Source organism: Chlamydotis macqueenii, chromosome 15 (assembly GCF_036417535.1).
Source record: "Chlamydotis macqueenii isolate bChlMac1 chromosome 15, bChlMac1.mat, whole genome shotgun sequence".
NCBI classification, from domain to species: domain Eukaryota; kingdom Metazoa; phylum Chordata; class Aves; order Otidiformes; family Otididae; genus Chlamydotis; species Chlamydotis macqueenii.
Genome location: NC_141570.1, coordinates 2,199,270 through 2,225,197, shown reverse-complemented (window position 1 = coordinate 2,225,197; position 25,928 = coordinate 2,199,270). Strand labels below are relative to the sequence as shown.

The 25,928-nt window shown below is 44.8% G+C and overlaps 1 protein-coding gene across 1 annotated transcript in view; it reads left to right on the top strand.

Moving 5' to 3' along the window:
* The window catches only part of LMF1 (lipase maturation factor 1), a 184,867-nt gene that overhangs the window by 7,381 nt on the left and 151,558 nt on the right, over positions 1–25,928 (top strand). The window contains exons 2-3 of the mRNA XM_086760184.1: positions 3,060–3,369; positions 17,765–17,775. Coding sequence (XP_086616310.1) covers positions 3,060–3,369; positions 17,765–17,775 — 321 coding nt within the window. The remainder of the gene's footprint in view (positions 1–3,059; positions 3,370–17,764; positions 17,776–25,928) is intronic.

Sequence of the window (25,928 nt, the reverse complement as noted above, 5' to 3'; positions counted from 1 at the left end):
CTACTGCGTGTGCCTGGTAACACGGGAACCACTGCCTACAGGGTGCAGCCTCTAGAAGGCTTAGCTGGCGCCTTGGGAGAGTCAGCCCAGGCTGTTTGAGAAGCAGGTGCTGCCCTTCAAAGGTGCTCCAAAAAACGCTGGAGATGAGTGGAGAGGGAGCACGGAAGGAGACAGCGGCTCAGCTTGGGGAGTGTCCAGGAGAGGGAGCTGGATCCGGGATGGAGCAGCAGGTCAAGGAAATGCGGCACACTGCGAGCAATAAACGCTGTGTGTCCCAAGGCTTGGGAGGGCGATGGAGCGAAACGCAGGTGGAACAGTCAGGGTTTGGTTTGGGTTAGATGAGTTCTTTATCAAATGGGATTTAGTTGTGAAATGATAATGTGCGAAATATCAGCAGTGCAGCCTCTTGTGAGAAATGGATGTTCTGGGAGAAAACCACTTTGTAGCCCAAGCTGGGCAATCTGTAGATGTGCAGTTCATACCAAGCTATAATGCAGTCTTTGCTGCTCTCAGACTTAAAAAGGCTGTACAGTATTTTGTACATACAATGTGTACTTTTCTGCAATAGCTATAGTTTGTTTTTCCTAATTTACCCTTTCCTTGTTTATCTTGCATACTGTGCAGGGGTCTAATTTAGATTTTTTTAGGAAAAAAAAAACTGCTTAGCAGTTATGGGCTGGGGCAGCAATTTCTGTAGCATTTAGAGGTGAATTTGATTAGCACGTTTGGAAAACTGTGTGGCAAATTGCAGTGCTAATCAGGGGGAATCAACCCATGGAGTTTCACAGCAGAGTTGGTCTTTATTTATTTATTTTTTTCCAAACCAAAAATGAAGATATTAAGTTGTCTGAGGCTCAGAAGCATTACATGTCTGCCGATTTCACGTGTCAGGCTTTCTGATAACACAGTTGTGCCGAACAGACAGTTGGTAGAAAAATATGAGTACTCTAAAATATAAACCACTAAATTTGCTGTCCAAAATTGGTTCTTTAATGTTGCAATCAATTTTTGCTCTTGTCTTTTCCTGCCCATAATTAAGTAAAATATTCTGCATGTCTTTCATTAGTTTAGAAAATCCTTTACTGCATAGAAAAGACGGACGGAAGGAGATACAACCAATTAAACCCCCAACTTTATTGTGTTAGCACTGTGATTCAGGATCTGTTGAAATCAATGGGAACCCTCCCAGTGACCTCAGATACACGTTGGCTTGCGAGTTTTAGTGGTTTTTCAAATGAGAACAAAATACATGGTGTGTGCAAAGAGATGGAGTAAGTGTTAAGTGGATTAGCTGAAATCCACTGGAGACCTTTGTGTGTGTCTGGAGGGAATGGGACATTTATTTTTTTATTCCCTGGGGCTGCAGACTTTGGATTGCCAGTCAGACTTCAAAGAAATGGGAATCCAGGCCTGAATTCGGGCTATAGTTTCACATAGACTTCCCACCAGCATTCCCAGTGAGAGGCACCAGCCAGATGAACACCAGAATTCTTGTTTGCAGAATGACAGTATTCAGATAAGGAAGGAAACAGATTTGATCATTAACTAAGGAGGATTGGGGGGAGACAGATCGGCCTTTTGCAAGACCTCTGGTGTAGCTGCATGTGACGTGGCTGGTGTTTGGATAATGTTTGAAAGATGGGTAAGTTAGTTGCTGGGAGCAGAATGTATGGAGCCTAATCAGGAAATGTTGGCCTCCATCATTTATTTTTTTTTTTTTCTGAGAAATGGAGATTACTGCAGTTACGAGCTGCAAATTGGTAACTGGAGGAGATTCCTGAAATATGAGATAATCCCTAGAAACTGACCAACTTTCTCTGTAGAACATCAAATTCTAGGTCTATAATCTGTAATTAAATTGCTTATGTGCTGTTAAAAAAAGCAGCTGGCTGTTCTAAGATTGTCCAGTGCAAGAGTGTAGACACTATAAATGAGAGAGCTGTAGTGAGATGGTAAAAGTAGCAATTTAGAGGAGAGCAAAGTATTAAGACTTTGTATTTCCAACCTACCAGGATGTGAGAGAATCCAGAAGGTCAACCCATAGCATAACTCCTGTCTTTTGCAATTGTGATGTACAACCATTAACCAGTATGCTGCCTGAAGAATCAGGGTGTCCTGTGCCCAACTCTTGAATGGTGTGTTTTGGTTTAAGCTGTCTCACTAACAATATTTTTAAATATTAAGTGTTTCCAATATAATAAAAAACTCCAGTACTTGATAGATGCACGGGTAGTTTTATGTAAAAATGGAGATATGTCCTCTAACGTCAAAGCCTAACCTTGCAGACACACTCTGCTGTCGGTCTGCGGTGGGCCGTTTGGACTGGGAGCAGCAGACATTGTGAATCGCCGCCACCAACAAAATCCATGCTGGAGCTGTTGTCTGTTTACACTGCAAAGTGTTTTGTGAAAGTACAGCTGTGTCTTTGCTGCTGCAAAGCTGAAGGGAGTTGCGTGTGCACTCTTCTGGCTGCTTCAAATGCGCTCCCCAGTATCTGTGCGTGAACTGAGGGTTTCTCAGCGCCTCCTTTCCAAATGCTTTTTTGTAGAAAGGAAATTCTGTCTGAAAGTCTGGAAATTAATGCATTACTTTCACTTGTACTCTGCAGTGCAATTAAGCTGTTTTCCTCATCTGCATTAGGAGATGAATAGCGTGTGTGGCTAACCTAGGGTCACCAGAGTCGAGCAGAGCTGGGCTCAGCCTCTTGTTTCTGCATCGGGTCAGGCTGCTCAGCTACAGGGAGTTTTTCCCAGAAGTGCGTTGTTGAGTTTGCCCGAAGCAAGTGGTACGTTCCTTACTGCTGTTGAGGACAAAATGACCTCCAAACACACTCTGTGCCCTTTCCTGGTGTGAAGACAGAGACAGTATTTATAGAAGTCCTCTGCCTTCTCCGTCGTGGTTAATAGCAATGACTGTGTTATATTTTAATAGAGAGGAGTGCATGTGAATAAATTCCTTCCTGAGGCACTAATATACTTCTGTAACTCTGGACTCAAAATATGTCCTCCTACCTGCATGATTTCTAACGGTATTTTTTGCCCCTCCTTGTTTTTCTGTAGTTGTGGCCTTCCTGGTGGCGTATCATCAAAACAAGCAGCTAATAGGAGAGAAGGGGCTGCTCCCGTGTAAACTGTACCTGCAGAATGTCAAAAAGTATTTCAAAGGGAAGATCAGCCTGGACGCTCTGAGCTATGCGCCGACAATCGTCTGGTTTTTGGACTGGTCAGACATGGACAGCATCTTGGACTACCTCTCCCTGTTTGGCCTGGCAACTTCAGCCTTCGTATTGGTAGCTGGATGTGCAAACATGGTCCTCATGGCTGTCCTGTGGGTTCTCTACCTCTCGTTGGTCAACGTTGGACAGATCTGGTAAGTTAACAATCCCTCTGCTTTGTTTTTCTCTCTAGTCACTTGCTGTTCATTGTACACATTGATTTTCTATTACCGTTTGAGGTTGGTAATCTGGTAAGGAGCGGTGTAGAAATGTGAGATAAGGAAAGCATTTGGCAGAAATGAGTATTAGGCTTGTCCCTGCTCTCTCTCTTGCCTAGGATATCTGCCCTGATTTCTGTTGTCCCCTGCAAGAGGCAAATTGGCTGCATAACATGCTATGCTACGCGTTGTCCCCGCTGTGGAATACTTTTGCTCGTGACTGTTGCAAGGGAATTCCCCTAATAATTACCTTTGAGATGGTTTCTCAATTTTCAGCTCTGTCCAGAAGAGAACTGGAGCACTGAAGATGAGTATATAAAACCTGTTTGGAAAAAGTGGAGGAGCAGTGGTGACTGTCTGCATATGTCCTTGGTGCAAAAGGAAAGGCTTTAGGTGGTCCTTACACTTTTAAAGAACCCCAATATATTGGTTAAAAGAGGATGGGCCCTTAGAAACCCGAATGTCATTAGTTCACCTCTTAAAGTCCCTCTCTGCCTGTAGCAGAGGTGATCTGGTAACTTCGGGAAGGTAGAAGGCTATGCCATGAAGAGGCGCCCAGGCTGTGGACGTGATACAGATGTGTCACTGGGATGTTCTTCCCAAATCTTCTGGCTCTACAACACATGACAGGACACTGTCCCTATAGAAGGGCTCAGTGGGTCTCGTTTTAAAGATTTGTATGTGCTTGGGCAGCCCTGTGTCTTGCCCTGTCCCATTCATTCCTATCCTGCTCCAGGTGGTATGAAAGTGGGTGAGGGACGACAGCTTCAGTTTTCTGAGCTCTTAACTCAGCGTGAACTTAAGGCTGTGAAAGAAAGCCACAAAATTTGAAAAATAACTCGGTGGATAGTTTTCCGTTGCACATTTCCAAGCTATTCCAGAATCACTCATCTCTTTTTCTAGATGTTTTATGTTACAGGGCAAGAATTCAAGCGTCGTCCTGCTCTCATTTCCAGAGATACAGGAGCTTGTGTCATTGTAGCAGCAAAATCTGGATGTGTTCCTTGACTTCTTTCTCTTTGCATTTCTGTTTATGGGGAGGTTGTAGCTGAAAGCTAGACCTGCAGTGACTCCAGAGGCTGAAGGTTTGATCTGGCTTGCTCCTGAAGTAGTGGGCTAAGACGTTAGCGTGACAGGCGTTCTTCCTTAGTGCCCACAAGGCTCTCTGAAGTGCTCTAGTGTACTGGTGCTGTGACTATAGTGGTGCTATACTGTTGTTACATTTAGGGTTTTTTAAAAAAAAAGCTAGCTGGAATGTGTTCTCCAGGTCTTGTAGGCAGTCGTATTCTGTGCTGCTCCTCTGGTACAGGCAGACTGAAGGCAGAGGTGTGACATCTCTGCCAGTGCTGGGGGGGCAACAGTCCTGTAGATCTCTCAAGTGTTTGCCAAAAGAAATCCAGTTGTGCCTGTTGAATGTGTGGCTGTTTTGTCATCTTTCAAGTCTTGAAGGGAGAGGCGAAGGGCGGGGGATAGAGAGGGGGAGCCTTCTTCCATTGCTTCACCGAACCAGCAATGTCCAGCAGACCGTGTCCAAATGCCCCTTCCTGAGGGGGTCTGAAGCTCTTGGGCAAGCGTTAGGTCCCTGCAGCTCTGAAGACGGTGAGCTGGCCAGCAGGAATGCAAGTGGAGCCCAGAGTTTGCCTTTTGTGGATGCTGTGGTTGAAAGGAATTGACTCTTGAGATAAGGCTGTCATTCTTCCTCCTTTGCTACTTCAGATTGTGAGTTTAAAAGTTATGCTGGCACACATCAAGAGAATGAGTCAGGTTCTTCTGGGGAAGGGGTGAGAGGGAAAAGAGGAGGGGGATAGGAGGTGTTGCCTCAACTTCTTCTCTTAATTGTGGCATCAGGTATATTAAACAGGAAATTGGGTGGTTCTTGCAAAGGGGTGAGGGAAAAGAATCAAAGCGACCCAGCAGTACTCGTCGTTCAGCTGTGGTTACATTTTTCATTAGATCCTCCGAAATGGGTCACTGGGTGGCCAAACCTGTATTATTATTGTGCATACAGTGTGACCTTCAGTTCCTGGAGAAGGGGATGCTGGGTGGCGAGGTACTTACAGTGCAAGTAAATGTGGGGAAAAAGCAAAGCAGGGATTAACTAACTTCTCCCCGTCCTTCAGGGGACTGTGGTGGCATGAGGGATGAGTTGAGAGTACCTGAAATCTCATGAATTCTGCTGCTGATTGTGGGTGGGTGACAGCATTGGCTGTTAAACTAAGGCTGGCTTTAAAACTCCCTTTTCGCACTGGTTTGTTGTGGGTTTAGCTGGTCTGTTAACTTTGTCTTACTCTCAAATTTGGGCAGATTGAGAGGTTTTGATGAGTTCTGGTTGTTCTCCAAAGCATCTGTTGAAGACCACAGTGACTTCTTATAAAAGGGGGAAAGGACAATGTTGTCAGGCATTCCTGATCAGAGTTATGAGATAGCTCAGCAAAAAGGTGTCTGAAATGAGGAAGAAGTTCCTCCTGTGGCCACATCGTTTTGTAGTTATTGTACGATCTTTCTTAGTGTTCTTCTGCAGCTGGCAGACATGGACTCCTGCGAGCTGGTGCTACTGGTCTGGGCATGGACTCGTGGGCTGACCCGATCCAGAAATGTCCTTTGCAGTACTTGCCTGGAAAGCCAGTTCAAGGAAGATATGGGGTGATAAGGAGGAAGAGAGTTCTCTTCTTTAGACCAGTGAGGAACAATTTATTCCTTTTATCGCCTTTTCTTTTTCTATTTTAATTTTAAATGTTTCTATTTGTTTTGGGCTGGAGTCTCCAGATACTGGGCGCTGCTGAAGGAGCGAGTCTTTCAACTGCTGTCCAGCTGGCTTGGGCTCAGAGTCAGAGGAAGCTTTCAAGAGCAAACAGTGTCCTTTGAAGGGCAGGACGCGTTGCCTGCCTGCCCCGGTGCTGCCGACCTCCACCTGTGAGCTGGGGAATACACTGTGTGCCTGGGGACAGCTGAGCCTGCTGTGACAGCACGGCAAGGGACCAGCTAAAGGTCTTTGAGGGTGTTACAACCCTCGGGAAAGCTGCTCCTGGAACACGCTGATGCGAGCTGTTTGTCATGGATTTTGTGGGATGAGGATTACTTTGGCAACCTAAAATCCTGAGAACTGGAGCCAGGATGTTGTCCTGGCCCTGAATTCTTGACTTTGTCAGTTTGTTGTCGACTTTGCCAAAGTGCAGGTGAACTATCTGAAACAGGATGCGCTTTGGTGGTTCACAAAACTAGGCTAGCTTTCAGAGAACAGCGTATTAATTTTGGTACCTGTGAAATGCAGGGCCGAGCTTACCTTTGCCAGATTTGAAAGCGGAATACACTAGGAAGTTTTTGTAATTCTGGGCACTCTGTTCCCAAAACAGCCGTGGTATTTGGGGTCTGCTCAGACTAAACCTGGGCGTGTTCTCTGGATCATAATCTGTGCATAATGGTGCCACACTTGCATCAGAAGCTCAGTGTGTCTGTCTTTAAATACTGTTGTTGTTTTTTTTTTTTTCCTTCTGCCATTTTTAACTTTTGAAGTAGGAGGAGACTGCCAAGAATCTAAAAATCTGCCAGTGTAAAAGAATATTTAATGGCTGACCCATGGGCTGGGTGAAGTGCTTAATCATTATGTTAATTTTAGCCTTGATTTTTCTTGTAATTTCTGCAGACTATGCCTAATTTCAGTAAAATAATAAGAGTAAAAAGTGGTCCCAGTTTGAATATAATACAAGCTATTTAATAAAGCTAAAGCTGCTTAAAAAAAAAGATTTTGTGGGAATTCCTCATACTTCAGCTTCCGTTTTGCGGACTGCAAACCCTGCTTGTCTGGGTTCAGTCACTGGAAGAACAGCGCAGGTCCGCTGCTCTGCCTTTCTCCCCGCTTCCTCCCTTCTGAATGTTAAAATAATGGATTGTCGTTCACTTAAACAAGAATGGGAAAAGCTACCCCTTTGTTTAAAAGTAAAAGTACTTGTTGCAGGTGACCTCATCAAATCTGGGTTTGTGGTTTTATTCCCTGCAGTTTCTGCTGGGGCACGTCTGCAGAGATGGACCACTGGCAGCGGAGGTCCTTTGTCTCTCTGGGAGAGACGTTCAGGCAGCAGTTAAATCACTTTTGTAGCAGAATAACTAATGCAGTCCTAAAGTGAATTTGTAATTCTGGAATAAAATCACTTTTATCCCACAGTAAGGTATCTCCTGAGAGCTATTACATTTTCTTATATAAACAAACTTTTAAACTACTCTGCCACTGATCTCCTCTTTCTTCTTCTGTTGTTTCCTTGCTGAACCACTCCCCCGGCATTTTCAAATGCCATCTGAAAACCCTTCCTTTCCCTTGGTCATTGTGTTTCATTTTACATGCCCACTGTTAGAGAGTACAGTTTGTAAGACACTTGATACAAAAGCTAGGATTGTGGTTTTTTAAATCCTATTGCCTTTTTCTTTTTCACGGCTAAGATTCTGGTAGAGTTACAAGAGCTCAAGGGAATAGGTTAAACAAGCCAATAAATAAAATGTTATAGCACGAGGTGGCTACAGCGTTCTTTTCAGTGTGTTCTTCCCTTGTGGAAAATGTTGGTGGAGCTACTGCTAACAGGTATTTAGGGTAAAATAAGACTAAGCAGCATGCCTTTTTTTTTCCTGCAAGGAGTATGAAACCGAGCAGTGCTTCACCACCATACAACCCCAGAGATCGCGGCGAGTGGCGTTCGAGCTGTGCTGCCGTGCCCTTTGAAGCGCGCGTGCCCAGGTGGTTTCCAAGAGGTTGCAGATGCTGCAATGCTTTCTAGAGCATGCAGAAGAGGACATGTCTCTGTCTTTCTGGCCCCAGATACTTGGTGTTTTTTTTTTTTTTTTCATATTTAGCTGATTGAACATAATAGCTTTTAACTTTAATATTAAGGACTTACTGGAGGGATGGGTATACTGCAGGTCGGGAAAGGGTGTCTCTGAGGCATGTAATTTAATCGCAATTAAATTACCATCCTCAGAAGTTCATTTACAACAGAGAAGGAAGAAAGACTTGTATGTCATGGAGGTTTTGTGGTTTATATGTCTCATTAAAAACCACTTGACCTATGCAGGACTTTAATCACAGTCTTCTGTGTGCTAGCAGATGAACTGGTGACTGATTCGGGCTGAACTCCATTAAATGCCAGGGGGCTGACGAGATGCTCAGGGCTGTGTTTTCACTCTCCAGGAGGGCATTAGTAGCCATTAAATGGACTTCTTCCCCACTTTCTTTCCTCTGATATTCTACAGCTTTGGTTTTTCAGTGTGAAGCACTTGGGGTTTTGTGTAGTGTCATCCTATCCAGTAAAGGTTAGAAATGGATCTGTTCTGAGTTTCTTATTCCAGCTTGTTAAACAAACAGCGTGTGAATTGTGGGCTGGATTTGACAAAATATCATTCTCATTTTTTAGTGTGCTGGTTTGTGACCCTCTTATGACAAGGGCACAGCGCTTGCAGAGATTCTCATTTTATGACTGGAAGAGTCCTAGTCTGACATGCAAAGTACAGATTGCAGAATCACCCTTTGAGCTGCCAGCAGAGCAGAGCCAGATCAAGGGTGAATGAACGTATCTACACGGGTGCATTTGAGCTAATGCACGTTTTACTAAGTAGCGTGGGTAATTCAGTAAGACTCTTCAGACTGCCCCGGAGCAAGCAAACACTGAAAGATCAGGAACTGTGCAAGTAGGGAATAGGAACTTGTGTGTCCTGGGTTTCATCACTATGCTTCCTTCTCTTCAGAAGTTCGCTAAGGCTTCACTGTACAGGCAGTGAAGAATGGATGTGTCGGGCTGCACTCCACTGTGTGACCTTGGCAAGGTCTTTCCATCGGTCTGTATCCTGCTTTATCTGCTTGTCTGGAAGCAATACGAGCTTATACTGAGGAACTGTCAGACTTAATTGATATTAGCTTTACAGATATTAAAGTTTGAAGTGCAAGCAAAAATTAATGTTGTGCCTGAATCCAGTGTAGGATTTTATGTATTAAAAAAAGTATCTAGGATTTTAGATGAATCACGTTAGCATATGCATCAAGATATTTGTTAAACTGGAGTAATTTGAAGTTTGCTAGGGGCTTTGCAAATAACCCTCTTGCAAAGAACCTTTTTTGCAACCTGGCTTTATTTTTCTAGCTCTCCAAAATATCCCAATGACAACAACAAGAAACTTAAAATATCTTATTCCTTTATCTGGCCGTGGCCTTGGCAGTAAACCTCAGGAATTTCTTTGTTATTGTGGATCGCAGCCTCGCATCCCTTTACTCTGACCCCCCCCTCCCTCTTTCCCCAGAAAGAAAAGATTATCTCTAGAAACGTAAACCAAAAGTTGAAGAATCTCAGGGGGTCATCCTTCCTGTCGAGGAAGCTGCTTTTTGGCACTTCCTACTCGCACAGAAGAGAGGGAGCGTATCGGTTTCAAAGAATGCTGTGAGCGGTTGATATGACATATTAATGAAAACAAAGATTAATACCATGTGACACTGTTGCCTTGCAGTACAACTGGGAACTAATGAGGCTAATGAGAACCATATTTTTGCTTGAGAGATTAAAATTTAATCATGGCTGATGTCAGAAATGAATCATTTAGCGTTTTCCCCTCCACCCCAGCATGTGTTAGGATGCCCTGGGCTGACTTTTGGTTTAGCAGCAGTCCTTGAGAGGAGCCAGCCCCTTGTCCCCTACTCGCCTGGCGTTCAGCATGACTGGAAAGGAGGAGGGTGATGCCGTGCCTGGCTGGCCTTCCTTAGTCCCCAAGACCCCTAAATGTGTGAGGTTACATGTCTTGGTTGAGACAGTTTAGTGAAGTGCAAGTGGCAGTGGGTTGTGTGCCATTAATTTAGCTTGGGCTTTTTAAAGGGGCAAGTAGGGACAAAGAACACGGTTGCCGAAGGATGTCCGAGGGAATCTGTGTATGTTCCTGCCCACATCTACTCCAAAACCTGCGCGTTAGTCTCTGAGAGTGGAATGGGCTGAAAAGGCAGGCAGAGATGAACCTGACTAAGAAACCAGGTTCAGCTGTGAGAAGAATTTGAGATCTGCATGAGCCGTCAGTAGAAGAGGAGCTGCCAAAAGCCTTAAGGGCTGTCCAGGGATGCTTCAGTGTGGTCTCAGACTGCACCATGTCTGGTTGTTGCCTGCTTCCGTGAGTATGTTCCCGGAGAAGAGCTGACCCATGGCAAGTTTAACTTGCCATCGAAACACGATATGGAAAATGAGAAGTGGCTTTGGTAAAATGGCGTGCCGGGGTTTCTTCGGCAGCTGCAACGTGGGAAACTGCAGCACTACTGTGGATTTCGTAGCATTACTGTTGGTTTCGTAGCACGTAGTGCCTCTGAGATTAATGTAACTTGAAAAATGTGAATGCTTGTAGGAACTTAAATAGAATTAAAAAGAGGGAAACTAAAGAGGAACTGAACTATTTTACATTGATTGGTTGCATATATTGTTTTGACTTGCTGTAATTACTGGCTTCGCTTCACTTAATAGCACCTTTGGAAGATTTTTATTTTTTTTTTTAATCTTCTGTAAAATAGCCAGAGTTCTACAAAAATTAATTCACCATGTGTAGAAGAGATCGTGTCTTTATCTACGCTAGAAAACAGCGTCGTGCCTAGGGTCCCCTTCAGGTGTGCGCGGGGGCTGTAGCGTTATGTGGGTTCCGCAGCGTGCCCCGAGTGTTTGGGTGCGGCCTGATGCTGCTCCCCTGAGGAGCCTGTGAGGATCCCATTGCCAGCCAGCTCCTTCTGCCCCAGCGCGTGCTCCATCCCTTAAATGTGCACTGTGGAATTGCCCTCCGAGTCCTGGTTCCTGACCTCTTACCACATTAATCCGTGTAATCGCTTCTGTCTAAACGTCAGGACTTTTACCTGTGTCTAGTATTGCGAAAATGTGGAAAAGCAGTGGTGTGTGTCTGCTGCTTCGCTCTGCAGAAAACCTGACAAAATGACTTAATGTCGCAGAGCGTAACACTTTGATAGCACAGCAAATGTCAGCTGAAGACACGGGGCAAAATTTTGACCTCCTTCCTTCTTCCCCTGCCCCTAACTTGATTTTGTGAGAAGACCACGTTAAAAAATCAGCAGCGATGGGATATGGGGTGAAGCTGTTGCACAGGGGCTGTATGTGTGTACTCTCTGGACGGTTAATAACTCCCCACCGTTCCCTTTGCACAGCCCTCTCTAGCTTCCCGTCGCTTCTGCAAATCATGGTTGATGAGAGAACGAGAGCAAAGAAATCATCAGAAGATGATGTGGTTAGTGGCACGGCTCTGCAGCGTCTGATGTGCCGCAGGGCTTTGCCAGAGACCGAGACAAATATTTTTTTAATTGCTTATTATCTGGGACATCTAATTGCTAGCTGTATCCAGTATGTAGACTTGGGTATTGATTCCACAGCTGAAAGATTCAGGAAAAGAATGAATAATGTTTTTTTCTTTTTTTCTTTTCTTTTTTTTTAAACTATAACTTGCCAAATAGCTTCACGCACCCAGCCTGGTCCAGCACACGTTCATGTTGTTTAACTCCTCTAACTTCTCAAACAGCTGTGGTTGGAAAGAATGTTAATATGGTGATTGGTCCGGCCGAAAAGCAATCCGGGCTTCGGGAAGGGTCCAAGCCGTGGTGGGATCTGTGTTTACTGACTTCCCTAAGGGTCTTAATCCAGAAATTCATTCTTGAGAAGTGTTTGCTACCAGTGGTGCTGGCTCATCGCTGGGCTGAGGTTACTGCACAACCAGAGTTGTTCCAGGTCGGTCTGGGTAAACAGCAGCTCTGTCCTGGAGAAGGGGAGGCAAGCAACTGCAAAAACGAGCAAGCTCTTTTGGGGGAAGGGTCTGGGGTGGAACGTAGGTGGAAACTTGCATTAGGACAACCAATGTCTTTATGAACTTAGTGTAGAAGAAATGACCGTGACTGTAGCCTCGTTGGAGACTTCTTCATTTAACGAGCAATTGCACTCTGCAGAATAGTTCGTGGTGGCGGGCCAGCCTTCGGAGAGAGATTAATTAATGCAATTGAACGATTTATTTATATATTTATTTATTAAATGAAGGTATGGAATTACTGAGACGCAGTTTTCCTGGGATTTTACCTGCCAGCATGCTGGCAGCTGAAATACAAAACCTTTCTGCTGCTGGCCCTGAAAAAGCAGGATTGCAGCACTGGTTTTGTGCTGCCTCCCCGTGCGTGCACGCACACCAAAGCACCGCAGTGGGACTGACCCCTCTTCTAGGCCTTGAACGTGTTTGAGCCGATGCTGACTCCTTTATTTTCCATCAGCGTCTGTTTCCACTTGCTGTGCATGTGCTTTTCAAGTTTATTTCTGCTTAGGGAAATGCGGTGATTTCGACAGGTCGGGCAGCCTGGTGTGGCTCCTGCCAGGCTCCGGCGGGGAGGAGGAGCTGCGGCGCTGTTGCGGTCGCCTTCCTGCTGCCGGCTCCCATCCTCACCTTTCCTGCCTTGGACTCGCCGTCCGGCTTAAGGAGCAGCTCAGAGGACAGTTCCCGAGGCTGCCGTTCCGGTGTCTGGTTTTGGCACTGGAAGGATTTAACCAAAGCGGACTTCACTTGAGTTTGGCAAATTCTGCAGTCATAAGCCAGAGCTTGTAATCATTTTTAGCTTTGGAAATTGGCACGAACAGAACAGCTGGCGAGTGCCGGGGCTTAGTTGGGTCATTCACATTTGGTCTCTTAACCAAGCCTCATTCCCTGCCTTGCAAGGGGTAAATAAAGCGATGCTTTATTTTTTGACCATGAATCGATGCGTTGCTGCCTGGGAGCTGCCACTTGCTCGGCTGTGGGGAGAGCCGTGCGGCAGTGCCTGACCGCATCGGGGCTGTGCGGGATGGGCCGTTGGTGTGGGCACCCGGCATGGCTCCGGGAAGGCGACCATCCCGTTCCTCATCTGCTGCCTGGCTCCAGCTCTGCTCAGGCACCTTTCCCAGCACCGTGTGCAAACTGAGCAGTAAACCTCATCCTTGAGCACTTCTTTTTAATGTTATCCCTGTTCCTTCCATTTAAATGTGGATGTTGTAATTACAGAGCGCAGAATCCCAGTTTTTAGAGATCTGTGACCACAATAAAGTGAATCCAGAAACCAGACGAGTGGTTTCATTTACTACCATTCTAGCTTATTTCCTCCCCCCGCGACCGCTGTGCAATACTAAAGGCTTGGCAGCAACTGAAACCAGCTGTCAAAAATGTTTCCTACCCCCACACTTTTTAGTTAATGATGTTCTGAAATTAATGGTGCACTAGACTAATTCTGTCATCTCATTTTGATGGGCTCTTGGTCTCTTGCAAGTGACGTTTGCCAACTGGCTGCTTTGTTTTGAGGCAGAGTGCTGAGGAAGTGGATCCCCAGGTGCCAGGTACTCTACATATATATATATATATATATACACATTGAAGAAATGTTGTGGTTTTTTGTCCTGGAGTGTTTACAGCTTTAATTTGGTTGGTGTATATTGTGGTTCACCAAACAAGCTTTCAGGCACGTAAACCAGTAACTTTTAGGAGCATCATGTGCAAGACAGCAGTGGATGAGGTTTTACACTTCTCGGAGCTGGGGAGGTGTCATCCAGCGCCTTGTGTCTGGTTGTCGTGTTGTGCTGGAAGTGGCTACGGCCCCACGCCGCGCAGAGAAGAGGCACAGGCCTTGGCGGTGGTGTGGAAAGTGGCCTGTTGTGGTGAAAAGCTGAATGAGCTGAGTTGGATTAGTTTAGAGAAAGGAAAACTGGGAAAGGAGACAGAGATCTTCAAGTGCATGAAAGCAGCAGAGAGGATGGAAATTGGCTCTTCTCTGCTTGCTGTCTCCACGTGGATACGAGAAGCTCCTCTTGATTTACATGGTGGAAAGGAAGATATAAATTAGATGTAAGGAGAAGTGTTCTGAATGTAGGTGTGGAGGAACACTGGGCTGAATACCTGGAGAGGGAGGTGGAGTCTCCATCGCTGTTCAGACAGGCATCTGTCAGGTGGTGCTTAGTCAGTCCTGTCTGGAGGCAGGTGGATTTTTCCACATTTTCTATGCTTCTGTGGCTTAGCTCTTTTTTTCTCCCCTAATGCAAAGCCTGGATTTATGACAGGCAGCTCATCCAACTTTCCCTGCTACTGAAATTTTGAAGAGGAGCTCTTCACTCTGCCAGTCGTGTGTCCATTTCATTGCCCACTGCAGTCTGAGGCTGCTGCTGTCTCATAGGGAGGTGGTCCCTGCTTTTCTCTCTCCCTAGCTGGGTGCCGGAGGGAAGACTGGGATTGTTAGTGTCACGTTTCCATCCCTCACAGGGACGGGATACCTCACAGCGTAGCTTTGCTTGGTTTCCACGGTGGAAAGACGCTGCTGTGGAAACCTTGTTACAGCAGGTTTTGGAGCTGTGTCCTGATGGAGAATAGGAGACCTGTCTGTACAACCCAAATACCTTTCTCCCATCCCAAGTTACATAGCCCAGACAATGAGAGAGATTCATAATGGAGCTGAAAGTTGACATCTGGGTTCACTTTCCACAGAGGATGTTCTCTGTGGAGAACAGTGAGAGAAGCTGTTAACACCAGCTGTGGATTAGGGATGCAGCAGGGAATTATCCTGCCTGTGGAAATCGGTTTAGTTGGAAGGATCTTGTGATGTTGGGCACTGCCAGGGTGTGAATGGTGGGTGGGACTGGTTTTCTTCTTTTTTGGGGTTTTAAATGCTGATGTATTTTCCTTGTAAGCATCAGTAGATGTAAAGATAAGAGTTCCTGTGTTCTAATGCTATTTCTTAATAGACTATTCAGAATGTTGTCAAGTTCTGCAGAGTTACAAGAGGAGTCCCTGTCCCAGACGACTCTTGCATTAAATGATCTGTGTAGCTGTGGGGTAGGTGAGCGGAGAAGGAATGTGAATTTGTTGGGCGAGTCTGGCTGATCTGCTTTTCCTCCTCCTTGAGCAAACAGAAACCATCATCCCACATGCTTTGCATGCAGAAAAAGATGATGTTGTACAGGAAGGCGGTGGTTTCTGCTGGGTTGGTTCAGGAGCTCCCTGCTCCTTTGCACAGTGGTGCCCATGCGTGGTTTGGAGACACGGGAAGCTCTTGCAGAGCTGTTTCTTCAAACAGTGGGAAGTATTTTAATCAGGAGTGATGTAGTTTAATGTAGTTTAAACTATGTTTTGCTATCGATTTTTGCTTTCCAGGAATATGCTTGAGCTAGAATTAATCAGCATGACAATGTGGTGAAAACAATTTAACCCAAATATTTGATGATGTTTATGATTCCCAGCTGATACTTACAGTCTTTCTAAATCTGACATGAAGTTTTCCTCTAATGACGAGTCATGGCTAATTACATTGTTTCTCCAACTAGAAAATAGAAATGACATCACGTTTTAATTGGATTTAGAAAATCTGAACGGAATATACTATGAGTTTGCAAAACTTATGGTTTTGACAATGTGCAGATCAAAAGGTACTCTGTTGAAATTTGCCAGAAAACCTCAAACTCTCAAAATCAAGTTATGTTTTTACTTGTCATTAGCTGTTGGGAATGTTTCAAATGCCGAGGCAGGCAGTAAGAAAAAAAATCTTTTTTTATTTAATAAACACTTCTGTTTACTCCATATAAGCAAAGAAGAGGACCTTGAAAAAGAAAAACGGCAATTAGTTTTCCAAACTACAACCTAAAGTCTGCGGGAATTGGGTACCTGCCTGTTTGTACCTATTAAAAAAAAAAAAAAAAAATCCTTGCAAGAAGCCCTGCTGCTTTTATGTTTTTGGAGTGGGCCATTTGGTTTGGTTTCCTTGGCATTTGTATCTCAGCCTTCTTCAGAGAAATAAATTCACAAGTGTTTGCCTGTCATCACATGACAAGTTACGGAGCCTAGATTGATGTAATCAGCAACAGACACACGTCAGAAAACTTAATGTGGTTCAGAAGAATACAATATTTTATTAATTCCTCATTTTGTGTGTGTCTCTGTGTGCGTGTTTTAAATGAGCCTCAGGGGGTTCTTAACTTCTGCCAAGAAATAAGAATAATTCGTACAAGTTTATGTTTAACTGCACCGCAACTGTGATGGAGAATAGCGAAGTCTGGTGGCCCTTAATGACAGATATCTTTATAAAGAGCTACTTTTATTCAGAAAGTTAAAACTTGTTGTGCATTTTAGAGTTATTGCTCTCTATACGTCAGTAGCGCTGTACGAAATTGTTGTTAAATATGCAGTAAAATACTTGGATTGGTGATTGTACAACTATTTGAACTACATGTGTATGGGTATAAAACTCGCACACCTACTCAGGACACTTTCAGTAAGAGCAAATCTTTCTGAAAATCTTTAAAAGCCTGGGGTATTTTTTTTTGTTTTAGAGTTCTGTTTGATTTTTTTAGTTGTTTGTTAGTGTAATGCAATGTGCTGCACATACAAGTAATAAAGCCTGGTGTGGGCTCGCAGCCATAATGGGAGTAAACACAAGCTGTCTGTTGAAGAACAGCATCTTAAAACTTGTTAACCTTTGGGTTTTGCTTTTAATTGGAACTGGTAATCTTACAGAAAGCTATTATCTTGTAGCTAAGGCTAAAGGTAATTTCAGTGAGCAGACCAGGTAAAAAGGTGAGTTAAATGATGCACCGGGTTGTGGCAAAAGTTCCGGTGGATGTGGACTAGTAAATGTGTATCACTTTTTCTGAGAACCGACGAGCATCTAGTACACAGCACTCGACTAGCAGATGGCGTGGCGCTAGACTTTTCTGTGTCAGAAGAGAAAAAACCCAACGGGTTGTTCACCAGCAAGAAGTAAATTCTCGCTTTTCAGCAGTGTGGTCTTCATCAGAGCAGAAGTATGCCCTAAGCTTTGTGTTTTTAACAACTTCAGTTGTTGCCTTCTGCCTGGGAAGTGCTTAGCATGCTTTGGAAACCATCGATAAATAATCTTGCCATGGAGCCTGGTGAAGCTGCGCTGTCGACTGGATGGCTCGCTCCGAGGAGTTTCTCAAGTCAGAGGGAAAGTGAGGGGCGGCCCTCTGTGAAATCCAGTACATGTGGTGATTTGGGACTGTGCTTCTCTTCTGGGTATGCTGCTTTAGCGTCTTTATTGGAAGAAGGATGGCTGGTTGCTCAGAGTGCTAAATAACAGCCTAATTCCCCCAGAAATGAGGGAATGTGGTTGTCTTGCATCTCCAGGTAGCAGCAGTTTACCATTTCGTGCCTTTGAGTTGCATTGTTACGTGGGTCAGGCCAGGTTGCATGCTCGTTGACAGATGTGTTTTGAAACTCAAGATGTGTGATATTTGAAATAAAACTAACGTGAGACACATTCCTACAATTGAAATGTTAATTTTTTTTTCTTTTTCTTCATTTTGTTTTGCAGGTATTCCTTTGGTAAGTGAATAAAAATGAGAAAAACTCTGCAGTAATAATGTATTGGTGCGTTTGTGAGTATGTAGCTTTTACATTACTCTAACTTGCTTTCTCTGTCTGTTTGGCAAATGTTTGTTACCATTGTCTCTGTTCTCTGCCTTTCATCGAATTTCTTTCTGCCTGTGTGCCCTTCAGGAAAGGAAAACTGCTGTAAATTCTGTATATTGATGCTGAGGGCGACTTGATGGAGGGGTTGTGTAAGCACCAACAGCATCGTTTGGAGGGTGACATTAAAGATGAATAGGTAAATAAGCCTGAGGCGACCAAACAAAGCGAGATCTGAAGGACATCCCCTGGGAAGGCACATGTTCCTCCTAAATTCCAATTCCTTTTCCACTGGTGATTTGTATGAACGTCAAGAACCTCTCACTCCACATAATCTACTTTCTGACTGGTGTGAGGTGCAGACGTTACTCCCCTGGAGACCTGGGAGGCTGATGTGCAGGTTAGGGTTCTTTTACCACCAACCCACAACTGGAGCCTGAACAGAAAGTTAGAAATCCCAATGGGAAACCTGTTTCTCTCTGTGGAAATATTAGGAAAATTACCAGTGTACTTCAGATTTTCTGGGAAGTACTGCCATGACATAGTATTTTAAACCAGCCTCTTTGGTCGTGTCTTCTCATCCTTTCAGCCTGCTGCTCATGCTGTTGGGTGGGTGGATGGAGAAGGATGCCTCATCATTGCGTGGGTGAAAAGGGGATTCGTGTTCCCGAGTTGTCACTAGTCAGTCACAGACAGAATTTTGGTTAATCTAATGTCGGGCACAAGAATAATTAAAGTCCATTTGTGTCTGTGTGTTGTGGAGGCTTGTGAAAGTGATGACCCAGTATGCCTCCCCTTCTTCAGGGAATTGCATCTCACTTTAATCAGTTGTGTGTGAGATCACTGAGATGGTGCTTCACCAGGTAGAAAAGCAGAGGAGTATGGAGAATTATTTCCACTCCCGTATATTTGAGATAATACTTCCAAGTCAGGTGTGGATATTTTAACCAGAGGGGCTTTACAGTATGAGTCCAGGCTTCTGTTGGGTTAGTGAGGACACCCGTCTTAGTTTTAACTCAAGTTACTCATCTTCTGCATGTGTTTTCCAGTCTCACTGATGGTTGTAGAGAAATTGCTTTTCACAAGTGGCGTTTTGTCTTTCTTTGGCCTTTCTTTATATCCCCACTGGAGAGCCACCCTATGAGGATTACTGAAGTCCTTTGTACGCAGTAGGGTCTCTCCCTTCCTTGTTTTTGGCTTAAGGGCTACTTCTGAGTAAGATGAATGAGATGTAAATCTTGAGTTACTTTTGTTAGAATACAGGAAAACCACAATATTTTTGTTATAATATAGCTGAAACAACAACATTGTCATCCATTGCTGTAGAAGTACATTGAATATTGCTGAGCTCTGGAAGCCTTATTCTTTGGTAGCATCTACTTCAAAGCAAGATCTTAAAAAAAAAAAATAAAAAAATAAAAAAATTCCTGGAGAGATCTTTGTAAATGCTGACTGTTTCCTATTCCCCTCCAGGAAGTGTGCTTTTTTTTGATACATCTTAGGATGGGTTTTGGTAGCCTCTATTAAAACTGCAGGCTGTCCCTATGAATTTTAAAGAACTCCGGAGTCTGGAAATGACAACAAGCTGTTAGGCCAAATGGGATCAACTGGTATTGCCACAGGTTTTGCTCTTTGCTCTTACTCCTGTCAGGTAACGGTTATTAAAAACACTCCTCACTTCAGGGAATGAACTGCGAAACAGCCCTGCAAGAGCTTTCACAGCGCAAAGCGCCGGCTGCGTTGGACTATTTATCTTTGAAAGGTGAAGAGGTGCTCGGCAATGCAAATCCTGGAGCTGGCGTCAGCCTGGGGGTTAGCGCTGTTCTGAAATTAGCCGAGCTGTAATAACTTGTTGGCTTTATTTATTGTTATTTGGGTATAAATTTGGCTTTAGATGTAGCATGGCGTGTTTTCAGTGAGCATGTGACAGTTCTACATCAGGTTCCTCCCTGTGGATAGGCACAGTTCAGGTGCGCAAGGCTGCCTGCGAGGAGAGAAGTGTGCCTGACTTCATGGCCCCTTTTCCTCCCTGTTTTTGGCAGTGCGGTGCTCTGGGTGGTGAGCAGACTGGTGGGACTGCTCGTTGGCTGGAGTACGCTGGCTTTCCTCCATGGCCATCGCTGTTTGAGCTCCTTTCTAGGTGCCTTGGTGACCTGTGCGTGCCAGCACGAGCCAGCTGGCCTCGCTCGACACCCTTGCTCTTGTCTCAGCTCCAGAAATGGCAGGTCTCCCTCTCTCCAAAGGTTGCAGCTGGGATGCTGGGTCTAGAAAGAACCAGCAAAGTCAACCTGTTACTTTATCCTTCTCTAAAATTAAGGGCATCTTTTCTCCTGGCTTAGAATGAGACCAAAGCTGCTTCAACAGATTTGTGGTGTTGACAGCTTTGCTGTTTCTGACCCTTTCTGAGCAAGGATGTGCTCTCCTGGAGCAGTAGTTCCTCATGATGCTTCTGAGATACCCCCAAGGATGGTTTTTTGGTTTTGTTTTTTTTTTGTTTTGTTTTTTTTTTTCCTGTGGAAGCCTGATTTAATATAGTGATTTATTGATTTATTATCTCTGTTGTAACAGAGGCTTTGAAAAAGAGGATGCTCTTTTACAGACTTTCTTGTCTTTTCTTCTGTTCTGCCTTATTATTGTGTTAAGCAGCCCCAGAAGACAGTTTGGTGGCCCTAAGTCTGTCCTGAGATATTGGTCAAATATACCAGTGAGGAGCTAACCAGAGCTGCAGGAAGGCTACAAAGAAGGCTACAAAGATCGTGTGAGTTGTAATGGACAGCTGCCTCTCTCTGTAGAGTAGAAATCCAGGTGTGGTATGGGAAAATGATGTAACTGTCCGGGGAGATTCTGACTCCGCGTCGTCACCTCCATGGCCATCAGATACCTCCTGGAGCAGCAACCTGGGTTCCCAGCAAGGAACGCACAGAGAAGACAGAAGTGTGTTGGCGTACCTTTGGCTATCAGTGGGATCGTTAAACAGACAGGGCTGAGAAGCAGCTGATCTTATTTGACTCTTGATGCACAAAAGTGTCCTGTTTGGAGCCAAAGCAAATGTTTCCTTGGGGATTGTTCCAGAGAGCTTTGCTTCTGCACTTTTTGCAGGCCAACTGTATGGCTAGAATTAGAAGCATATTTTAAAAGAGGTTTTTTTTTTTTTTTTCTTCAGACAGTAAACTTGCTTGTTAAATTTGGTATGGAGAGAAGACAATCACTGAAGGTTAAATTAAACTCCTAGGGTTTTTTCTATTATCTGTAAACATGGAATAAGCAAATAATTTAGTTCATACCCATGCCTGCCCCCAAATTTTATATTGCATCTATTATCTGAGAATTTAAGATGAAGTGTGTTTTGATTAGAAGTAGAATAAAAAGTTGAGAGCCGAGTGTACGTAATTCTCCATCACTTGTTAAATCTTCACTCTTTACTTCAATGCAAATTGTTCCAAGGAGGATTTTCTTTTAAAAGGTCTTCAGGGATCTTGAATTTTAGATGTGCATTGACATAAAATTAAATGTTAGAGTGCACAGCTGGGGTTCTGGCTTTTGCTATTCGAGATTGAGATGTTTCTCCTTTATGAGTGCATGTTTCCAAGGAAGGGGTGAAGTTTTCATATTAATTGCTGTACCAATGAGCAGGGCTGCAGTTGTGGAAGACAATGAGAGTAAGTTGAAATGGTTGAGGTCAAACTTCTCTAGTGCAGGTCCAAAGCTTTGTTTAAAAGTGTACTGAGGTGGGGATGTGTCTGGGCCGAACCATGCGCAGAGCTAACCCGTTGATTTCTGCGGTGTCTGCGTGGTGGGTGTGGGAGAATTCGCTGGCAGAGGTTTGCTGTGTCGCATGGCAGCATAATATGTATCATGCTAGCACCCAGTGACACTTTTTACTCCCGTAGCTCGCTCTACACACCGCATGTGGGAGAGGCCCTGGCAGCAGGACGTGGAGGACGGGTTGGCCTCTGTTATTCCCGAGGAACTTTGTTCTGTGCACAGCAGGAGACTGCGGAGCTGTGGCGCAAGCGTCCCAGCAAACCGCTGGGAATCGCTGCAGGGTTGAACACCCAGTTGGCCATGGGCTGCTGTTGATCCATCCTCCCCCGCCACCAAGATGGGAGGGACAGGGCTGCTTACTGCCTGTTCCTGGCTAATATTGTGATCTGCTGTTCCTATTTCTCGTGTAAGAGTGGGAAACTTTTCTCTCTGTCTTATTAAATCTATTTTTCAAGCTGTCACTTAACCAGGTCTAGTGACAGAGTCGGATGTTTATGTGGCCCTGGACACTTGAACTCTGATGTTTTCAATCACAACAGCACCTTTTTCCAGCCGTTGTGAATTAAATACTCCTTGTGACCTTTTACCCTCGCCGCTCTTAAATTCATGCTTTAAAAACAGCTTAATGAGGGGTTTACTGGCCCAATTGGAAGTTTTTATTAAAACCTATTAGTGTGCTAGAGTAGCCTGCCTGAAGGAAACGATTAGCCCAAAGCAACTAAACTCAGAGCTGGCCCCTAGCCACACCAGGTTTTCACTAAACTGTTTCCAGACCCACGTTAACCCTAACACTGGAGCTTGCATGGTATTCATATCCTCTGCTTTAATTTATAGCTTGTCTGATTCTCTCCCCAGCCTCCATGTTCACGAAAGCGTTTTGTTTTAATGTAATTAGAACTGCGTTAGAAGGCAACATGCCTTCATTTGGGCCTGACTTGAGAACCTCAGTGAAGTGGAAGTGTTCCCCCAAAGTCCTCTGCTGATGCCACCCGGGGAAGGAGCTGCCCTACAGACAGGGTGTGGAGCCCGCACGGACAAAGCCGTGATGCTCCCAGAGCCCTGGTTAAGCTTCCAGTGAGGAGCATCCCAGCTGTGTTGACGGAGCACCTCGGGCTTTGAAATGGAGCTCTGTTGTCTGGAGGACACAGACTTCAGGATAGCACACTGGAGCTGGAGAGTGGAAATCCCAGCTGGCCTCTGCTGCTGACTTCCCGCTGGACTTCAGCTTGTTTGCTCTAAGTCCCTGTTTTATTTTCAAAACTGGGCCAGTGGTTCTTCCCTATCTTAAAGGTAAACATTACAATGCCACTGAAGCCCTGTAGCCATAATCTTTGTGTTCTTGTGCTCGTGTCTCCACGCAGCTGAGAAGAGGAGGCCAGAGCTCCTGCACGTTAAGAAAATTGCTGCAGTAAGTCCCGTGCCTCAAAAGTGCTGAGCAAGTGTCAACTCTGTATGTATTCCCTCCCCATCCATGCCCCTGGCTGCTTGTCCAGGCTTCCTGTGATGTCTCCTGAAACCACAAGGTCTTTGGAGAAGGGACTTCCAGTTCTGTTTTTTTAATATATTTATATTTGGCACAGTAGCTTGCTTGCTTGTAGATGTTTGCCACTACCGGACTGAGGGCAGGAAGTAATACAAAATTTATAAGCCATATTTAATGTTTTGCTGGTGGTTTTCTTTATTGTCTGGCTGCTGAAATGACTGTCCGTGTGTCAATGGTATGTCCCCAAAGTAATGATACATCACCCAGGAGGTCACTGGTGTAGGTACTGAATGCACTTCTCGGGCTTTGCTTTGCGTTGCTACCCTGTAATTGGGGAAGGCGAGTTGGAGAGTGAGACACTGACTCTCGCTTCCAAGACCTAGTTTTGGCCTGCGAAGAAGCCACATTCTCCCTTAATAAGGTTACGGATGGTAAATACCAAAATTAATTAAAAAAAAAACAGTCGCTCAGGTACCAGCTGGGCTGCTGTTTAAGTGACAAAGGTTTAGGTTCTAGGATGCATTTTGAGCATCAAAAAGTGATTTTCCATAAACAAAGCACAAAACAAAAAGCAACTGGTCCTTCTGTGTGCCACGCGTTTCCTGAGTGTCACCTTCTGCCTTTATTTCTGCTGGCTTATGGATGCACCAACCTTGGGAGGTACCTTTTAAAAAGAATGTTTAAGGAAAAATCTGCCATTAAAGTTATTACTGTAAAGTAGTGCCTTTGATTGCAGCAATTATGCAAATGATTTTAAGGGATAAAATACTTCTTAACAAGGACAGATGTAAATGGTGGTGCTGGAATGAGTGCATAACTTCTTCAAACGAGATCTTTCCATGCAAGCAATTTTCTGTCAGCCATTTACCATGTTGCCTGGACGTCGACCTGTGTAGCTGATGACCGGCCTGCGGATGTGATTTTATTTTCTCTTAATACAGGAATGTAAGTGGGTGGAATGGGAACGCTGGTCTTGCAGAAACTGGGAAAGCCTTTCCCTAAGCAAATTGTTTCTCCACAACTCTTGTGACTGACTTTTGTCCTAGCCGTAGTAAAAAGGAAACAAACAAAAATGCTTTTTGCAGACAGAGATTTTCCTCAGAAGAAGGTGAGCTGGACTGGGTGCCCAGCAAGAGTGGCGCTCTCCGTGACTAAGGTTCTTGCCTTAATGCATTGCCAAAGTTAAATTAGATCAAATTTCCTCCAGTATTAGTTTTAAAGCAGAGAAGTTGGATCCTTGTCTCCTATAACTTGGAAAAACATTCACAACAAGCATCTGTTGTTGGTGTGGCTGAGAGACTCCTCTCCTGCTTCAGTCTGCGGTGCTTGAATGAGGCTTTTAGCTCTTGGTGGAGCGGAGTGCGGTGCTGCGTGGTGCATGGCATCAGTGATGGGCAGGCTTGCTGTTGCAGTTCAGATTATTCCCCAAAGTGTCCATGAGCAGTTAGTGCCTTGGCTTTGGCCTAGGTCAAGGATGTTCGCCCCATATTATGGATTTGCTGTCGTTGCCCTCCTGCAGCTGGTGTGTAATGGCTTAAAAGCCGAAAGCCTTTATAAATGCGTTACAGTGAGCAGTTGTGGAGGTACAGCGGTATGGCAGGGGGCCCACGCGTGTTGCGAGTGCTGTTTGTGCTCTGCGAGGTAGCTGAATCGCTGCATCCCTGTGAGAGCTCAGCGTTAAGGGTGCGGTGGAAATGCTAAATGAGTGTGTGTGTGTTTTGTTAGTGATGTGTCTAGTCTGCCTGAAAAGCTGCATTGTGGGGAGAAAGCTGCAGGAATTAAAAATGTAATAATAACAACAACAACAAAAAAGAGGTCTTGGAGATCTGGTAGCACAGATGTCATGTAGGGGTTCTGGGATGCAGCGGATTACAGGGTATTTTGTTCCGTGTGTGCTTCAAAACTGGGCACAGCCTGCACGGGGGTGCAGAAGCCTCGGTCTCTGCCAGCAGCAGTGACAGGCAGCCCCGTTGTTCGGGCAGCGCTGGGCTCGCACGCAAGCGCTGCGGCTCTGGCGAGCGCTTGGATGCTATCATGCAGACCGAGCTGCAGTGCCCAGTTTGGCTGGAGCAGGTGTAGTCATTTGCAATTATAATCATAGCTTCTGGTTTTGCAAATCTGTGTGCAAATAGCAGGGGTATTGTATTCAAAGCTTCATAACCTCGGCGTTTTCTCCTGAAATGCCTTCTCCCCTTTTGGGTGCTTTTTCTCCTTTGTAAGGAAAGAGTTTAATGTGCTTGCTACGGTGGTATTAATGTCTGCTTAGGTTTTTATCCTTTTAACAAGATTGTAACGAGAAAATTTGTGTATGTGGGCATTTACTTTAAATCTGGGCACCTTTATACTAGGAGAAAGACAATTATAGCAATTAAAGTTAATCAAACCGTATTAAGTGTACCCATTCACAGATACACCTGAGCAGTTCGGTGCTGGCACTGAGTGAACTTGTGTGCGTTGAAAACCCAGCACTCGTTCGCCTTCTCTTGCGTTAGCCTCTCTGTTATCTGCCATCCCGAGCTTACGCTGGCTTTGTGTGAAGCCTTTCCATTAAACTCGGGACTTTGTGCAGTGTTCCCAGTTGCGACTTCCTGCGCAAAACCGAAAAACAAGACTGGGGTTAATACAAGTGCCAGCTCACTTCTTTATGAAAAGGCTACTATAATTTTTTTTTTAGAGAGGTGCATCTGAACAAAGGCACTGCCTCTGATCACACTCAAATTTTGGAGGGGGATTTGACTTATGTCCAAACATCCCAGCTTGGACCGATTGCTGCTTGTTTGTGTAAAAAAAGGGGTTTTTTTTGTGGGGTTTTTTTTTGGTT